The sequence below is a fragment of the Metopolophium dirhodum genome, chromosome 1, assembly GCF_019925205.1.
Source record: "Metopolophium dirhodum isolate CAU chromosome 1, ASM1992520v1, whole genome shotgun sequence".
NCBI lineage: Eukaryota > Metazoa > Arthropoda > Insecta > Hemiptera > Aphididae > Metopolophium > Metopolophium dirhodum.
The window spans coordinates 106,412,263-106,428,234 of record NC_083560.1 but is presented as its reverse complement, the minus strand read 5'-3'; the positions used below and the strand labels follow the sequence as shown (position 1 = coordinate 106,428,234).

Here is a 15,972-nt window from a genome sequence, read left to right as displayed (position 1 = left end):
TATATCATAGTTTCGGATATACCTACGTGACTTGTAGTTTTCCCGAAGTACCTATCAAACGTTCCGATTTTTTGTCGATCGCGAAATTCCTTCAGTGTCCGCGCGCAACTCTATACAATATAATATGTATTAACCCTTTGTGGCAGTGATCGTCAAAATCATCTGCAGCACAGTGCACCGACCATATTGCGATAGATATTTTACAACACAACTCAAGTGCATTATAACAGTGATGAAACACACCCACCGCTTGATAATCCTACGATACGATCGTCGTGAATATATTGGAATAAAATATGATAATCACCCACCCCACCGTTATCGACCCCGACTGAGGAGACATAATATTTTAATTATAATACTCCAAGTGTAACAGTGTACGACCTCTGCTCACCGAAGTGTCCGTACTGAAAACTCTGCAGAGAATACAACGATTTGAGTGTTAAAGACATTTTGGTGTACAAAGTGCAGTTACTTCAAGGCCTCGAGCGCAGAGTTCGTTTCCTATAGTGTTTTTTAATTGATTTAAATAATATACAGAAAATTCGGTGAATATGAACAAAATCATATTAAGTATGTTATTTGTTTAAAAACTTTTTCGCAACGTATATGTATTTGATTTTGTAGTAAGGAAGAATGACGGGGTTAAGCCAAAAAAAAAATACAGCTAGAATCGCCACTGGTTTCGAGGTATATGAAAAAATTACCGACTGTCGTAATTTTTATTAAAAAAAAATTGGATTTTTTCGCGACGTCGTTAGCAGGTATACGTGCGCGTTAAATCGGTATTCATTAATAACGCGTGATGGTACTAGATATTATATATATTATATACCGCGTGTGATGGAGAGAACAAGAGTGGGAGGGGGGGAGAGGAGAGAGGCGGAAAGAGATAAATAACTATTTGACGGTAAACAATATTATTACGTGAATGGAACGAGAATTTAACTGTATTATAATTATTATTTTCTTATGACAATAATTTTATTGGATGATTGATAGTGATAATGAGAAGGAATGGATGGCGAACAGACAGTTAAATGGAAACGTACGGGATGGTGGTGGTGGTGGTGGTGTTGAAAATGTACACAGCTAGACGAAGACTCGGCGGGAAGAGGAGACGACTTGACGAGAAACGGGAGGTGGAATGGCGTGTAACAATAATATTATATACTTATATATATATTTTTTTATACAGCCAAGTCGTCGCGGCCGGAGCGACGGATGAGGGAGGGAACAACCGGTGGCGGCGAGCGATATATAATAATAATAATGATAATAACAGAAATAATATAAAATGTGTTTTGCGGCTTGTATTTGCTGCCGGCGTACACAATGCCGAGCGAATTCGTCACGTTATCGATTGTTATAACAATGGAGCACTTTTATTTGGTTCGTGAGATTTCGATGGGAAACAGGTGCTGCACACGGCCGCGTTGCACTATATTGTCGTTTGTCATTGACATCTTCCACGACCGCGGTGTGTACCTATACACACACACACACACACACACACGTACATAATAACATCGCATTGTGTTGTATTATATAGTCGTTCTTCTCCTCTTATCGTCATCTCGCCGGGCCCGTTCCGCGCGCGCACTTGTTTGCTCTCTTTTATATTATTATTATTATTATTATTGTACATTCGCACTCGGCGCGAGCGATCGCGATCTCTGTCGATCGGTAAATTCCGTTGGCGGACGCGCGTCAATGGCCTATCGTGTCTCTCTCTCTCTCTCCCCCGTCATATAAATAGTACACATCGTATCATCGCAAATTGCATTGTACACCGCGATAATGCGTACTACACTCGAAGACTTAACACGATGTGTGTGTGTGTGTGTGTCGAAGAACGAGACGAAAAATGACAACCACACGCGTAGTAAAAACACTAAATTGGCACGGACAACGCTATTATAATATATTATTATGATTCGCGATAATATTATTATACCGTGTACGTCGACGACTGTCGCGCAGTGTGCAAATACGGTTATTCCTACGTGTTGTATAATATTACTATTGTCATTCCTACCTGCCTATGCGATATCATGTTTTATTGTATCATGCACACGCGACATGTACACAGCTACAATAATAACGAACGAACGATTTTTGGCGTCGCGATCACTCCGCGTGTGTCGTCCGATTTTGCGCAAACACGACCGCCGAGTGTTAATGACGATGACGATATAATATAAGCACGTACGTTTCATGTTGTAATAATATAATATTATTCCTATACGACAGTAATAATAATAATAATAATAATATATTTTGTACACTATCGTAACTGTACCCACACCGAAATGAACAAAACGACATTGTGTTCTCGTCATTTACTCGCGCGCGCGCGCGCGTGTATTTACAATGATGATATAACATATATATATATATATATATATTATATTATACAAATCGCAAATGCACAATAATGTCCAACGTTATAATATAATATCATTGTGTGCGTAGAGGTATGAAACCGTCGTCGTCGTCGTCGTCGTTTTATTGTTGCTTTTCCTTTGCATTTTTTATTTTTTTTTTAATATTGCTCGTGACAACACGGAACTTTGCCCACGGTACCTATGTATTCAGCGTGTACCTATCTATTATATTATTAAGCATGTGCGTGTATTATACGGATGTGTTCGCACATTGTTCTCGTTCCACTGCAGAAATACCGTTCGATGGACAAACGAATAAAAACGCCTTCCGTCCGTCTCGGGCCCGGACTATGGTCACATCTATATAATGGTATATCCTGCTGTGTGATCGGATAAAGTCGTAAAGTCATAAACTTCGAGTATTTAAAGCACCGTATATTATACATGTTTATATTATGTTGTATTTTTTCCAACTGTTTTTAGTCCCAACCGTATTGGTGACATATATATATTATACTTTACACGATAAGGATCCGTTGGGTTTGCGGAATCGTTTTTTGAACTGCATATGTGTTCTGTCCTAAGCGTAATCCCTCAATCTCTATAACCGATATAGATAATATACCCTGCAAGTCGCAAACAAATTAAATATTTAATATACAATATAACATTGAGCGTAACTATTCATATTCCCTGATTCAAACCAAAGTCAATGTTCCCGGTCCCCCCACGTATCGTTAATAGCCTAAAGTTTTTGCTCAGAAGAGTTAATGATCGATCTCTATTTTTTAGAAACCGACCCGTGTACAAAGTATAATATGAATCTGTAAATAATATTGAATCTGATTTGTTTAGATAATTGCATCACTACTAATTTGCGAAATATTAACTATAAAATATGTACACACCTAAAAATATAAATATTATTACGAATATTATAATACATGAAAATGTTCAATCCGATCTCCTGGCTCAACCCGGGCCCAGGGGTTAAATTGGGGGGGGGGGGGGGGGCGCAGGAAGACTCATACTCATAGTCCCCCTACCTCTGGCGGTAGTTAAAAAACGTCCCGTTTAACAAATTAGGATTTTATACATTGGACATTATAGGTACATAAAATTATATATGGAACTCTTAAAACTATAATATGAAGACATTAGTCCCCCCTGGAATTTTTTCCCAATTTAACCCTTGCCCGGGCCTATTAGTATATTATAATATATTGCAAGGACCAAGGGACACGCTGAAGTCACTCCTGCGTAGAATTTATATCGATCGTGTACCTTAGACGCCGTTCGGAAATCCATAAGCAGAGCATCGTTCGTGTAAAGTTCAAATAATTATACACTACGACGATTCGCGTGATAGTATGACCAAAATCAATTTATACACATTGTATTTCTTTGTTAACAAAATGCGTAAAACAATTAATACCGTCCTTTTATATATTCAGTATTTTGTAGGATTGTTTTATGATATTTTGTATACAAAATTACAAGTTCGATATATAGGTAAAATATTTATAATTCAAACATAAACAAGTCCAATAATATTTAATTTCGGCTTGAAATTAAAATAAAATAAAATAAAATCAACTACCTAGCTGTATGTGGTGCCCAACAAATAGGTACCTACTAATGAAGGTGTAGTACTATTGTATATGTAATTCAGTAATTGTAAATGAAATGTATTCTATTGGCCTGTACAAGGTAATCCACAAGTGTCTACACTCATTATTTTGAAAAAATTTGAACTTTTTTGAAAATATTATTTTTAAATAATTTGGTATTATTACTAAACATAAATTTGGTTGTAATTTGTTTCAACTAAAACACTGCACCACGAATACAAATTATTACTTGTTCCTTATAATATAAAATACTATATCCCATATTAGACCTATATAATAATACTGTAATAGTTATTATGAACTCAGAAACTAACTGGTTTGAATTTCAGTTGAGGTACATTACAATATTTAAAAATCATCTGCCTATCAATTTACGGTAAAAAGGATGTTTTAATTTAAACAGTAAACGCGCGAGTTAATGGTATCGGCACAGGACACCGTGGGCCATAATCCAATTAAAGGATAAAATGGTGGTGACCACGATGATTGGCTATAATCGTCCTGTATATTTCTCATCGGTGCCGCCGACAAACGAATTATCTATAATATACACATAATAACAATATTTTATGCTATGATAATGGCATGCGATGTATACACCTATATACAATATATAGCCACCAATCGCCAAAATCAATAGGACACGCGCCAGTTATGACGGAAAACGGTTTTCCGGGCAAATCCAATTTTTTTTTTTATTTCATTTACCGCACAGCTATATAATATATATAAATATATTCAAGACCAATCACTCAGGTCGGCCGTGAATAACGGTCTGAGAAAACCAGAGCATGTAAATTTTACGGCTGGCCCCGGCGCGTTGTTGTTGCGCATATATTCACGTGTACCTACTTGTCTCTATATTATAATATTTTGTATATATAATATTGTACGAATAGGTGGGCAAGTTAATGTAAGACGTTAAGTCAAGTCAAAGTTATAGGCAATAAGACAATAGTAATCATTTAACTCGAAAAGTTTTGAGTGCTGAGAAAAATACTAACCGAATGCACAGTTGAAAATAAGTAAATTATAATTTTTTTTTTTTAAAACCATTTCTATCACACAGTGCTTGTGCAACTTTCAACTTTTTCGAATAATCACTAAAATTTTTTTCAAAAATACATTCCGCCCATTACTTTTTAAATCTGTCTAATTGCACGCAACTATAGTTGTAGTGGTGTATAGGTCATTACGTTTGTGTCAACTAAATTATTACAATTTTTTTTTTCTATACATAACCATATTGCAGTATACATTTTATGGAAACAATTGGAAAAAAAAAAACATTCAAATAATAATAATAAGATAATTTTCCTGTGCCGCTCACATGGGGAAAGACGGGTCGGAAAAATCATTCGATTCACCTGCAGCTGCTGTGGCACTCGCGCCTCACATATTATTATTATTATTATTATTACGGTTCATGGGTTGGCGGAGGTGCTCGTGTCACGAGTCATTTTCCAGGAAAATCGCAATTTACTTGACGGAAAACCGTTACGATTGGTTCTGTATGAACCGAACGAATTATGGAAAAAAACCGCGTTCTCCGAGAAACATACTCCGGATGCCACTGATGCGTTATTCGATCCGTGATTTTCTTCTTTAATCAAACATTTAGATCGCACCAAGGCCCATCGTAAACTCGCTGAACACACATACACGAGTATTTGGACCGTGACTCGAGGTCGCATAATATAATATTTTATATTATTATTATTATTATTATTATTGTATACAATCGTTTGAGTATAATATATTGCGTTGTGCAACATCGTCGGACATCGCGCGGTCAATGCGACGGACGATGACGACGAGGAGACGATACGTATCGTCAAGGGTGTCGGTATTGTACGCATATTCATTAATTATATCATATTATGTTGCTGTACACATTATAACATACATTACTAGAGTTGAGAGTGAATCATAATATTATGTATACGATATATAGGCAGGTGGCACGGCTCCTTCTAATTATCAAGCCATTGTCTCGAAACACGATATTATTATTATTATTATTGTAACAAACGATCAATTTGCATACACAGTCCCTGTGCCCACTGTCCGATGACCCGTAGACGACTCGGCGCGTAAGGTAATAATTAATTACCATTGTGACCTGTAATTTGCCGCGCGTGCGCACTGCACCTCATAATATATCATACTAAAATGTATATTATATAAATCGCCAACGGATTACGTTTTGTTTTTATTTTATTACGATTTTTGCGTAATTTTACACGTCCGTCAAACGAACAATAAGACGTTTGTGACGCGTTCAAACATAATGATATCTATATACCAAATAACAATCTCGTCGTCAATATATTATAATATTGTAATATTGCGCGAGTAAAATATATGCACTACACCGTTGCAGTTGCGAAACTCCGTTGTGTCCGATGACGAGTCTGCACTATTTTATTGCACCTTTTTATAGTAAATAATATGTTCCGAGGCTAATAGAACGCGTTTGATAATAGTTTCTATAGTTTTTCCAACACCGCATTTTCGTCATCGTGCAAAACAGCAGCGCAACGATATCGCGCAGAGTTATTCAAAACGATTCGTTCGATTCCAAACGCTTTTATATGTTTAGTTTTTAGGTTCAAATTACTATACATTGAATGAAATAACATTATTTTGAATCAATTTGTTAATGGCTTCCTTGGCCACACGAACAACATCTATTATAGTCGGAGCTCAGATTCATTCAATTGTAATTGAATCAGTTCATTTTTTAGCTCTTCCGAGGTAGATCATAATGGTATTGCCTACACAGCATTTTAAACATATCCCCAAATGTCACATGGCGTTTGATCAGGTGACCTAGGAAAAGACAGAGGTGCAGAACATTGGACAATCATTTTTAATAATCCTGCAGGTTAGGTTATAGGTTGTCATTATAATTTATAGTATATGTACTTATTAATAAATAAAATATATTAATTGATATTAATCAACTGTATTGTTGATTTTAACTTTTTATTTTATTTAATATCTAACCCCTTCCCCCCTCAAAGTCGGCGTGGGACTAATTTGTTTATTTTTTAATCATGATCTCGGATTTTTTGATGAAAAATAAAATTATAGTCTATCGGTTAAAGATTAACTCGTCCCACCATACGAATCCGTTACACTATAGCTGTACAAGTTATTATATTCCCATTAGGTGATAGTAAAAATGTCAAATTACAAGAAAAACGCTTTAGAAATTATTAAAAAAAACATCAAATTGAAACATAATGTACCTAGGTAAATAAAATATTTTTTTTATCGCAGTACAATAAAGTTTTATTGGTGGTCTATGGATTAACCATCTGTCACGCTGAAAAATATTTCGTCAACTTAACGAGCACCGACTTATATGGCTATATTATATAGTGGTAGAAAATAATATACAACTACTATAATAAAATTATTCCTTAGCACTTCTTACAAGTATCCAAAGTCAAATCCAAAAGTTGGGCACCAACTGTACACTGCAGATGCATTAGACTCGTCGTATTAAAGTCGTCTGTACGGTTGTCCGTTCAAAGTAATTATACCATGGTATCATAGGAACCTACCTTACTATATATACACGCCGAATTAATCATATTATTGATAACGGAATGAGACAGACGCGTTTGTGAGTTTGTGACGGCATGTATGTTATAATATATTATTATTATTAAATATCTGTAGAGACGGTTTGCGATAATAATATTATACCGAACGTTCCGAAAATTATGATTAGATACTGTTATGTTTCAACGAACATATTGTTATTATTATTATATATTTTAACGTGTGCGTTTTGCACGAGTTGACCGGCAAATCGAAGACTGCGAAAAAAAAGTCTTATTCTCGTATATTATTTTTTCTTCATATACGTCGCGCGCGAATAATAATTCTCGATCGGAGGAGAAAAAAAATACCTAAAACGCGTGTTTTTGTGTAGCTATAGAATTTCATAATATTTTAATATAATAAGTAAACGTATTATTTTTTCGGCGGTTACCAAACGAGCGATTATAATTTATACCCACCTATAATGCTAAATACCCGACGTCAATGCGCTTATAAATCATAATAATATACGAGAACACTACGGCCGGTAATTATTATTACTGTATTTAGCAAATAATAACAATATTAGCATACAGTTTATTAAACGCCGTGTTTAGAAACGCACGAAGTTCGACCAAAATTATTGCCGGCAACGCGTGAACACGCAGTAATCTCATCGGTCGTCACTATTATAATACACTTTAGTTATATACCTAACATGTGCGTGTCACTATAGACGGTGCTAATTGTACTATCGCTTTCAACGTCATCAAATCGTGATATCCGACCAAGAAAATATAGTTACCATATACCAATATAGGTGCCATTGGACATTTCAATTTCTAAGATTATCATCAGCTTATATATTATATATATATGTGATTTTTTTGAAAATGTGGTTGTACATTGAAATTCGATTGAAACGATTGAGTTATTAAAACGTATTTTTAATGAGGATAAAATTTAATTCTTTCATAATATAATATTACGGTCTTGAGTACATACAATCGCATTAAACAGATGTAATATGCCAACTATACTTATCCTTAGTCTAGTATAGGTTCTTGTTATGTTCAGACAGTGTTATTTTCACAAATGTTATAAAATACTGTATAATAATACTATAAATAATATACTCGTACACCGTGGTTATAATATTATTATAATCAATGGTTATGGCCTATGAGTGTTTAAAAACAAGGTAACGAAATAATAATATTTTTATCGTCGTTTAACATTTTATTGTAGGAATCGTTTGTAGACTATAATATGATGCGTATGTCATATAGATCGTATTTATTTTGTTATAATTTTAGATGAATCGTGTGCCCACTCGAATAGAATTATTAACATAATATAGTAATAGTATTTTTAATTAACATTTACATTTCATTTAACACGTTTCAACCGTTCATAACGTTCGTTCGTGTTGATTATTATTTATTACTATGCAGTGGTTAAAGGTTATAACTTATATAAACTATAAGTCGCTAAGTATTTACAAATTTGTTACATATTTTGAAGTCCGATTCGTTTAGGGTTATTGGCCACGGCAATTCATCTCGTGTTGGCAGTTACGATTGTAAAAAAAAATTTAAAAAAATGAGTAGGTACCTCTTTCGTAATATATTTATATATATAATAATAATAGTTATAATAATTGTAACTATCACAATAATAATGAAAAAAAAAACACACAAATCGCCTTGTCTTCAGTCGAAGTTTTCTTTTTATGACCTCTGTTCACCTTTATATCTTTGATCCGAGTACCTATACATAGGTAGACATAATAATGTTGCAACACAATAAAATTATTGTATTTAGTGTGAAATGATATGCGTCGTCGGCTTAGTTACAAATGGATTCACCTTAAAAAAAAAAAATGAAAATTAATATCCATCAAGACCACCCGTCAGGGTTATTTATAATATCTTTCGGCTTAAAGATCAGTAGTTGAGAACGTTTTCGAAAAAAAAATACATAGGTACTTATAATTCGTTGTAGATTGTGGCTATTTAAACCTATTTTTTTGTCTGTAACGAATTTTTTAAAAAATTCTTATCCCAAACAGACAATAAACAATAATAATAACAATCCGTAGAAGAAAAAGACAAATTACATAATATAATTGGTACCCATACAATGCAATATTATTATGGCTATAGTATGCAAAAAAAGTTTATCCACCAACCCGTTTGTGGTAATTATTTAGAGCAGATAGTTGGTCCAGGATTATACACAAAATTAAGTTTTTGTACAGTTCATTATATTGACAATATAATACAATACGATTATGGAATACGGTTCGGTGTTTACGGTCAAACAGTATTTAAGGTACCTATAATATATTATATTATATAATTGTATACAATATTATGATAATATATCACTGATAACTATAATAACTAATAAAACATAAATAATAAGGGTTGTTAATTTAAAACCCGTACACATTGAAAATCCCAAAAATTGAACAGCCATTCAAAACGTTATAAAAACAAGTAAGGAAGAACATCACTAGTAGGTAACAGATATATTATTATACAAATAATTAGAAAATAATTTATTCTGATTTTAAATATTTTATCGTTGAGATTTGAAATAAACCGTTAATTTTACCATTTGTGGTTTTGATCATCAGTAATATTTTTTTTGTCAAATTAGTACCTATAGGTATGCTTGTGAAATATTTTAAAATCTAATTAACAACCGTCAACAAATGTTATAAAATCTGAAACGTTTTTTATAAATTATAAATTAAAACAAAAAAATTTAAAATATTTTAAGACTTGAATAGGAGCTATGGACGTCACGATGTACTATAGAGTAATATATTATATACCTAATACTCCGAATGCTTGTAGACTTGCTGATGCCCGTGCTTTTCCAAGTGTAAGAATAACTCAAACTATTGGAATCTATATGGAAACGTCATGGGGTGCTGTAGGCAGTACCATGAAAAGTATACCTAGCCCAGTTAGACATTAATGGAAGTTATCCACGAGGAGGTGAATAATATTATGCTTCTTGTCTGGCAGTTCCTGGTGGGAATCGGTTGAACTTTTATGGGATTTATCCGGGAAAGATTATTCTCCGGGTACACTAAAGTAAACACTAAAAACTTTTATCGAGCTTGGAAACGGTCATGTTGGTTACACATGAGTCAACCATATGGTTGGATGCTGACCATGGTTGTCCTCGCTCTGTCGACATAAATTCTTTTCGTTTCTCTGACTGGCCTCAGACATATAGTCGCCCTTGACTTCTCGTGTTCTATTGACCGTCTTGTAGCCTTCGCTATAGCGTATAGTTTTCACCATAGCACCACCTCTCATCTTCCCAATTTTCTGGAACTATTGTTTCTACAATTTTAGGTAATGCTAACTGGTCCTTTGACGCTTGCTCCATAATCATTTTTCTGCTATCTTTGTTGTTGGGTAGCTCATCTTTATTCGGTCCACGTAGTTAGTGAGTTGCTATAGTATCTAATTATTGTTGAAACTTTTCTGTTTGTATTTGAAAATTCCAAATGAACAATATTAAATATTAAAATAAAATAATATATATAATAATATGCATAAATATTAGTTATTGTATAATATATATATATATATATATATAATTATATTATAACTAGCTGTATACTTGGTTAGAGAGAAAAATTAATAAACATAAAATATGGCTTATTGTTTTATTAAAATAGTTCAGAGTAGTAGTAGAGTAATATTTAAAGAAATAAACATTTTAATGAAAAATTAATGACATCGGTGAATATTCGACTAAAACTGAGTGTTATAAATAATTGCTATACTAAGCAAAAACAAATCTCATCGTCGAAGCTTAAATTCATTGCTCAAGTTAAAGAACTACGACGCTTTCGGCACTTTAAAAAGCATCGAAACAGGTTGGCGTGTGAATTATAGGTATCAACATCGTGAACGAAAAGCGCTATAGAGTAGTGAGGGTGAGGGGGGGGAGAAATCTTTAATGATGTCAAACCATCGCCGAGGATCGAGATTTTATCGAAAACCATTGCTCGGTTGTTTACTATATCGTTTTTTCGCAGTTTTGTTTGCGTATGGTTCTCAGAGAAACCCTCGAAATAGTTCGCATACATGTATAACAGTACATTCTGTGACCAGTTTTTCAATCTCCAGAAGTGCTATGCGCGCGCCAAGCTTTTTACGACTTTCCATTCCACAACTATACTACTGCCCGGCTCGAGAAAGTGTCTAGATCGGATAAACAAAAAATAAAAACACAGATTATCGTAAAAACCAATAGCACCCTCGCTGTATATTACACGGAACGAAAAAATCTCAAAGCGTACCGACGACAGCGGGATTATAATAATATATAATATTATTATATTATAATAAATCGAACGACGACAATGTCCCATGTCCGCCAATTATAATCATATTATATACCTGCGTTTAATATTTGGATAGCGAAATTATGCAAAATTTTTTTCATATTCATATTTGCAATTATTTATAATAATGACACCTGCAACACAATATTTTAAATTGTATTAAATTATATTATTATAGTGTATACATTAATTTGTGTATACAGTGTAGACATTTCGGAAATGATTACTCAAGTTAGAAAAATAAAATAAATTCAATCCTCCGATCAGAATCTAAAATTCACATAATCGTCATACAGTATATCCAAAATATAATAATAATTATTATTGGGTAATAATCTAGAAAATAATAAATCCGGAATGTCCAAACATTAAAATAAAAATATAATCAATAATAATCAATATAATATAATAAAATATAAACAATAATACAATATGTTTTATCTTGATTGTAATAAATTATTCTTTTAAAGAAGATGTTGTTGAATTATAATAATTGCATTATCTGTTATCTCCAAACATATACAATATTGTAATAATTCTGTCAAAGCTGAAATGGAAATATCAATTTTAGTCGATTATCTATTTAAACTTTATAACCAATAAATAATGTACTTTTTTTTTTTTTCCTAAACTTTTTGTACTCTCGTAGTCTATTACACTTTCCTATAATTTAATTAGAAATAATAATATACTTAATAAATTAGTTGATTTAAAACACAAAACATTTTTTTTTTACATAATTAAGATCAGGCTGGACTGAATTATATTCAAATGCGGTACATTTCAAATCCATCTCAATAGGAAATATCGGTGGTTCATTATCACCGCTATCTCCTCCATTTATCATCCAACTTATTTCATGGTTGTAACTAGTGATTTGTGAAGCAATTATTTGAAACTGATCTACAACATCATGCACGTGTTTACTTTCAAGCAGTTCGATTTTGGTCAAAACATCTTTTCTTAGAGCAAAAAATCGTTTTCTTGCTATCTGTCGGCATCTCAATAGAAGCCTACACAAAACAAAAATAATGATTATAATATGGTGTGTTAATATAACATTAATCTTGCTTCAATGTACTTAGTGTTTAGTCTCTATTTATAGGTACACTCAAACTGATATTATTTTTTATTTTTTTTGCTGTATCGGTATTACTACCTGTATTCATAATTTCCTGTTTCAATACGATACACAGGATCATATGTCGATGAAGTATTTTGTTGTGTTGTATCCAACTCTTTGATTTTTAAACAGTAAGATAAAAATTCAAATTTAACATCGGCATACTTGCGTATTGTTTCCTTGGTGTCTGGAATAGCTTTATTCAGGTATGTGCCTAATGACCTAGATATCTAATCCGCAATTATAAATTATATTTAATATAACAATGTAAGATTTTTTATACTTACTGGTTTAATAACATCGATTAGCATAAGACCTTGGCGCTCCATTCGTCTGTGATATTCAGAAAAACGCGTTAAAGATTCACTTGCTCTAGGTTGTGGCTCTCGGACAGCTATGTCTGCAAAAGTCTCCCCAAATTCTACAGGAAATGAATACAGGCAAGACAGTTTATAGAATATTGGTAAATATTCAAATCACTTTAATACTATCATACAAAATTCTGTTACTTAAGACTTTATAGGTACCTTTATAACATTGGGTCAGTTCATAAAACGCATCAAGAACATGTTTTAAGTGATCGACCAAGTAACGATATGCTTCTTCCAAGTTCTCCAGCTGTTGTAAACGTTTAACAAGACTGTCATCCACAATAATTGCACGAGACATACACAAATAATCAGCAACAGTTTCAGAAATATTTTCAACTAGCCTCTGTTTAAATTTTTTTAATACAATATCCAAAGTTTTTCCTTGTTTGATATCAGCGTGTAATTTGTTAAATTTCAAAATTACAGGATTCTTAGATACAAATAAACGAACATACATTAAATATTATAAAAATAATTTAGTTCTATGTGAATAAGCAGAAAGATTAAACTCACACTACTCGATTTTATCATTTTTGATACTTGCAATTTGTGACGTCCTCTTACGCGTTCATTATTAATAGCTAGGATCTCATCGCCACTTTCTAATGTGCCATCTAATGCAGCTGGTGAATCTTCCCAAACCTAAGATAATATTATTCACTTAGTACAATGAATATATGACTAAAGTCATAGATTATACATAGACATACTAAAAATCGATATTTGTTGGAAAATATATAAAAAAATATTCATACCTGTGTAATATATATACAAGGGCAGTGAGGTGGTCCTCCATCTATTGTTAAACCTATACAATTGCTTTTCGTGTCCTTATTAATTTTTACAATTCCAGAGGATACTTTCATACCTCTAAACACATTGTATTGAAATAAAAATGACACGATGGATCAAATATTTAAACTTACTTTTTATCACCATTCAAATGTAAATAATGATCATTGTACATAGTCTTAGATGGGTTAACGTTGCTCATCGTGAAAAAATATTAGAATAGAAGTACAATTTAATAACATTATTTTTAATTAGAATATATATATATATAAATATATACTGTATTTATGAAACGTACCTATAATATTAAACAAATAACCATGGAAATGGAAATTAATAGTATTAATTGTGACATATTATTATTTGAATTTAATAAATTATGAATCCTATTCTGGAAATAAGATAGCATGAAAGTTACAACTTGAAAATATTATATTATATTATACGGTTATGAAATAATATTATAAAAATATTTATATTATATTCAATCATATTGGATCTAATACAGTATTTTGATTTGCCCGCAACTAAATGAACAAATTTTAGAAAATAAATTATAATTCTCTGTATATTCAGTTGAAATAAAAACACAGACGCAGTAACTAAATCAATTTTTTTAGATTTCTTACCAAAAAGAGTAGTGACAATGCAAAAATATTCCATATACAATCTTATATACATTAAAAATACGTTTGGATAGGGCTTATAGACTTGTAAATTACTGAAATCTGATTAGCACTAAATTTTGCACACGTAATGACTTTGAGAGTGTTTATAATTTCGTTTACAACCATTATAGGTTAGTTGAGAGCGGTATACGGTCACACAGTGACACAAGAATTTCTTTTTAGTTCACAAAAATCAAATATTTTTATTTGTTTATAGTGTTGCCATTGGTTTCAGATCAAAAAAATTGTTATGATTTAACCAATGGTAACTAGAAATAAACATACGAAATACCTGAAAGTAGAATTTACTATGATCTATTCTTATTACAATAATTATTTAAAGGGCAATGTCCGTATGTTTATCGCTTGTAGACTCAATAAATATTCGATCTCTGCAGAGGTTTAGGATAATAGCTACAAAGTTTCGAGTATGACTTGAACCACGTTTGAAAATATACCGAGTTTCATCCGACACGGGCGAATTGCTCTTTTCGATCGATTTATTTCACAAAACGAATTACACCGACGCCGATTAATTGTCCGTGAACTGAGGTACCTATCTACATTATACAAAACCGAAATAAGCAGATGTAGTGTCATATTATTTTATATTTGTTAAATTTTTCCCGCCAAAATCAGGTTGTTTACGGCTAGTTAATGAATGAAAATAACACCAAGTAAACTTTGCACAGCGGGGAAAGTTACGACATAAAGTTGTACACTTCTATACCAATACTAAAACTAGAACCAGAAGACGGTTCTGGTTCTAGTCACTGTGATTTTCAGAACTAAAACCTAAACAGTAATCAAAACCGTCGAAAACCGATACCGGAAGAGTTGTAAGAGTTCCAATCCCTGAAGTACAACGATTTAATATTAATACATACTATAGTGAGTGTCATTAGTGGATGTCTGTTAATATTTAATTATTTTAACTGTGTAAATGATTATCAAAATTAATTTATATGTATACTCTAACCTCATAAGCCCGTTGTGCCCCTAAGATATAGACTGTTTATTAAAAAAAAAATTTCAATAAAAAATATCATCATACAAGACCGTCGGGTAGA

At 32.4% G+C, this 15,972-nt stretch overlaps 2 protein-coding genes across 2 annotated transcripts in view; one reads left to right on the top strand and one right to left on the bottom strand.

Moving 5' to 3' along the window:
• LOC132935781 (uncharacterized) overlaps positions 1 to 15,972 on the top strand; it is an 80,398-nt gene that overhangs the window by 25,286 nt on the left and 39,140 nt on the right. The gene's annotated exons all lie outside the window — the stretch shown is intronic.
• LOC132936419 (PRKCA-binding protein-like) lies at positions 10,726 to 14,436 on the bottom strand. Its single transcript, XM_061003143.1, has 10 exons — positions 14,369 to 14,436; positions 14,198 to 14,312; positions 13,956 to 14,084; positions 13,599 to 13,872; positions 13,359 to 13,492; positions 13,108 to 13,301; positions 12,685 to 12,961; positions 12,566 to 12,611; positions 12,446 to 12,510; positions 10,726 to 10,920 (listed from the first exon to the last, which is right to left on the bottom strand). Exons 1-10 carry the CDS (start codon positions 14,434 to 14,436, stop codon positions 10,726 to 10,728), a joined length of 1,497 nt encoding a protein of 498 aa, XP_060859126.1.

Coding starts and splice junctions, on each gene's coding strand:
- LOC132936419 (XM_061003143.1), bottom strand. CDS start 14,436: ATGAGCAACGTTAACCCATCTAAGACTATGTACAATGATCATTATTTA. Junction 13,493..13,598: donor ACTGACCCAATGTTATAAAG/GTACCTATAAAG, acceptor CATTTCCTGTAG/AATTTGGGGAGACTTTTGCA. Junction 13,302..13,358: donor TAATCGATGTTATTAAACCA/GTAAGTATAAAA, acceptor ATTGCGGATTAG/ATATCTAGGTCATTAGGCAC.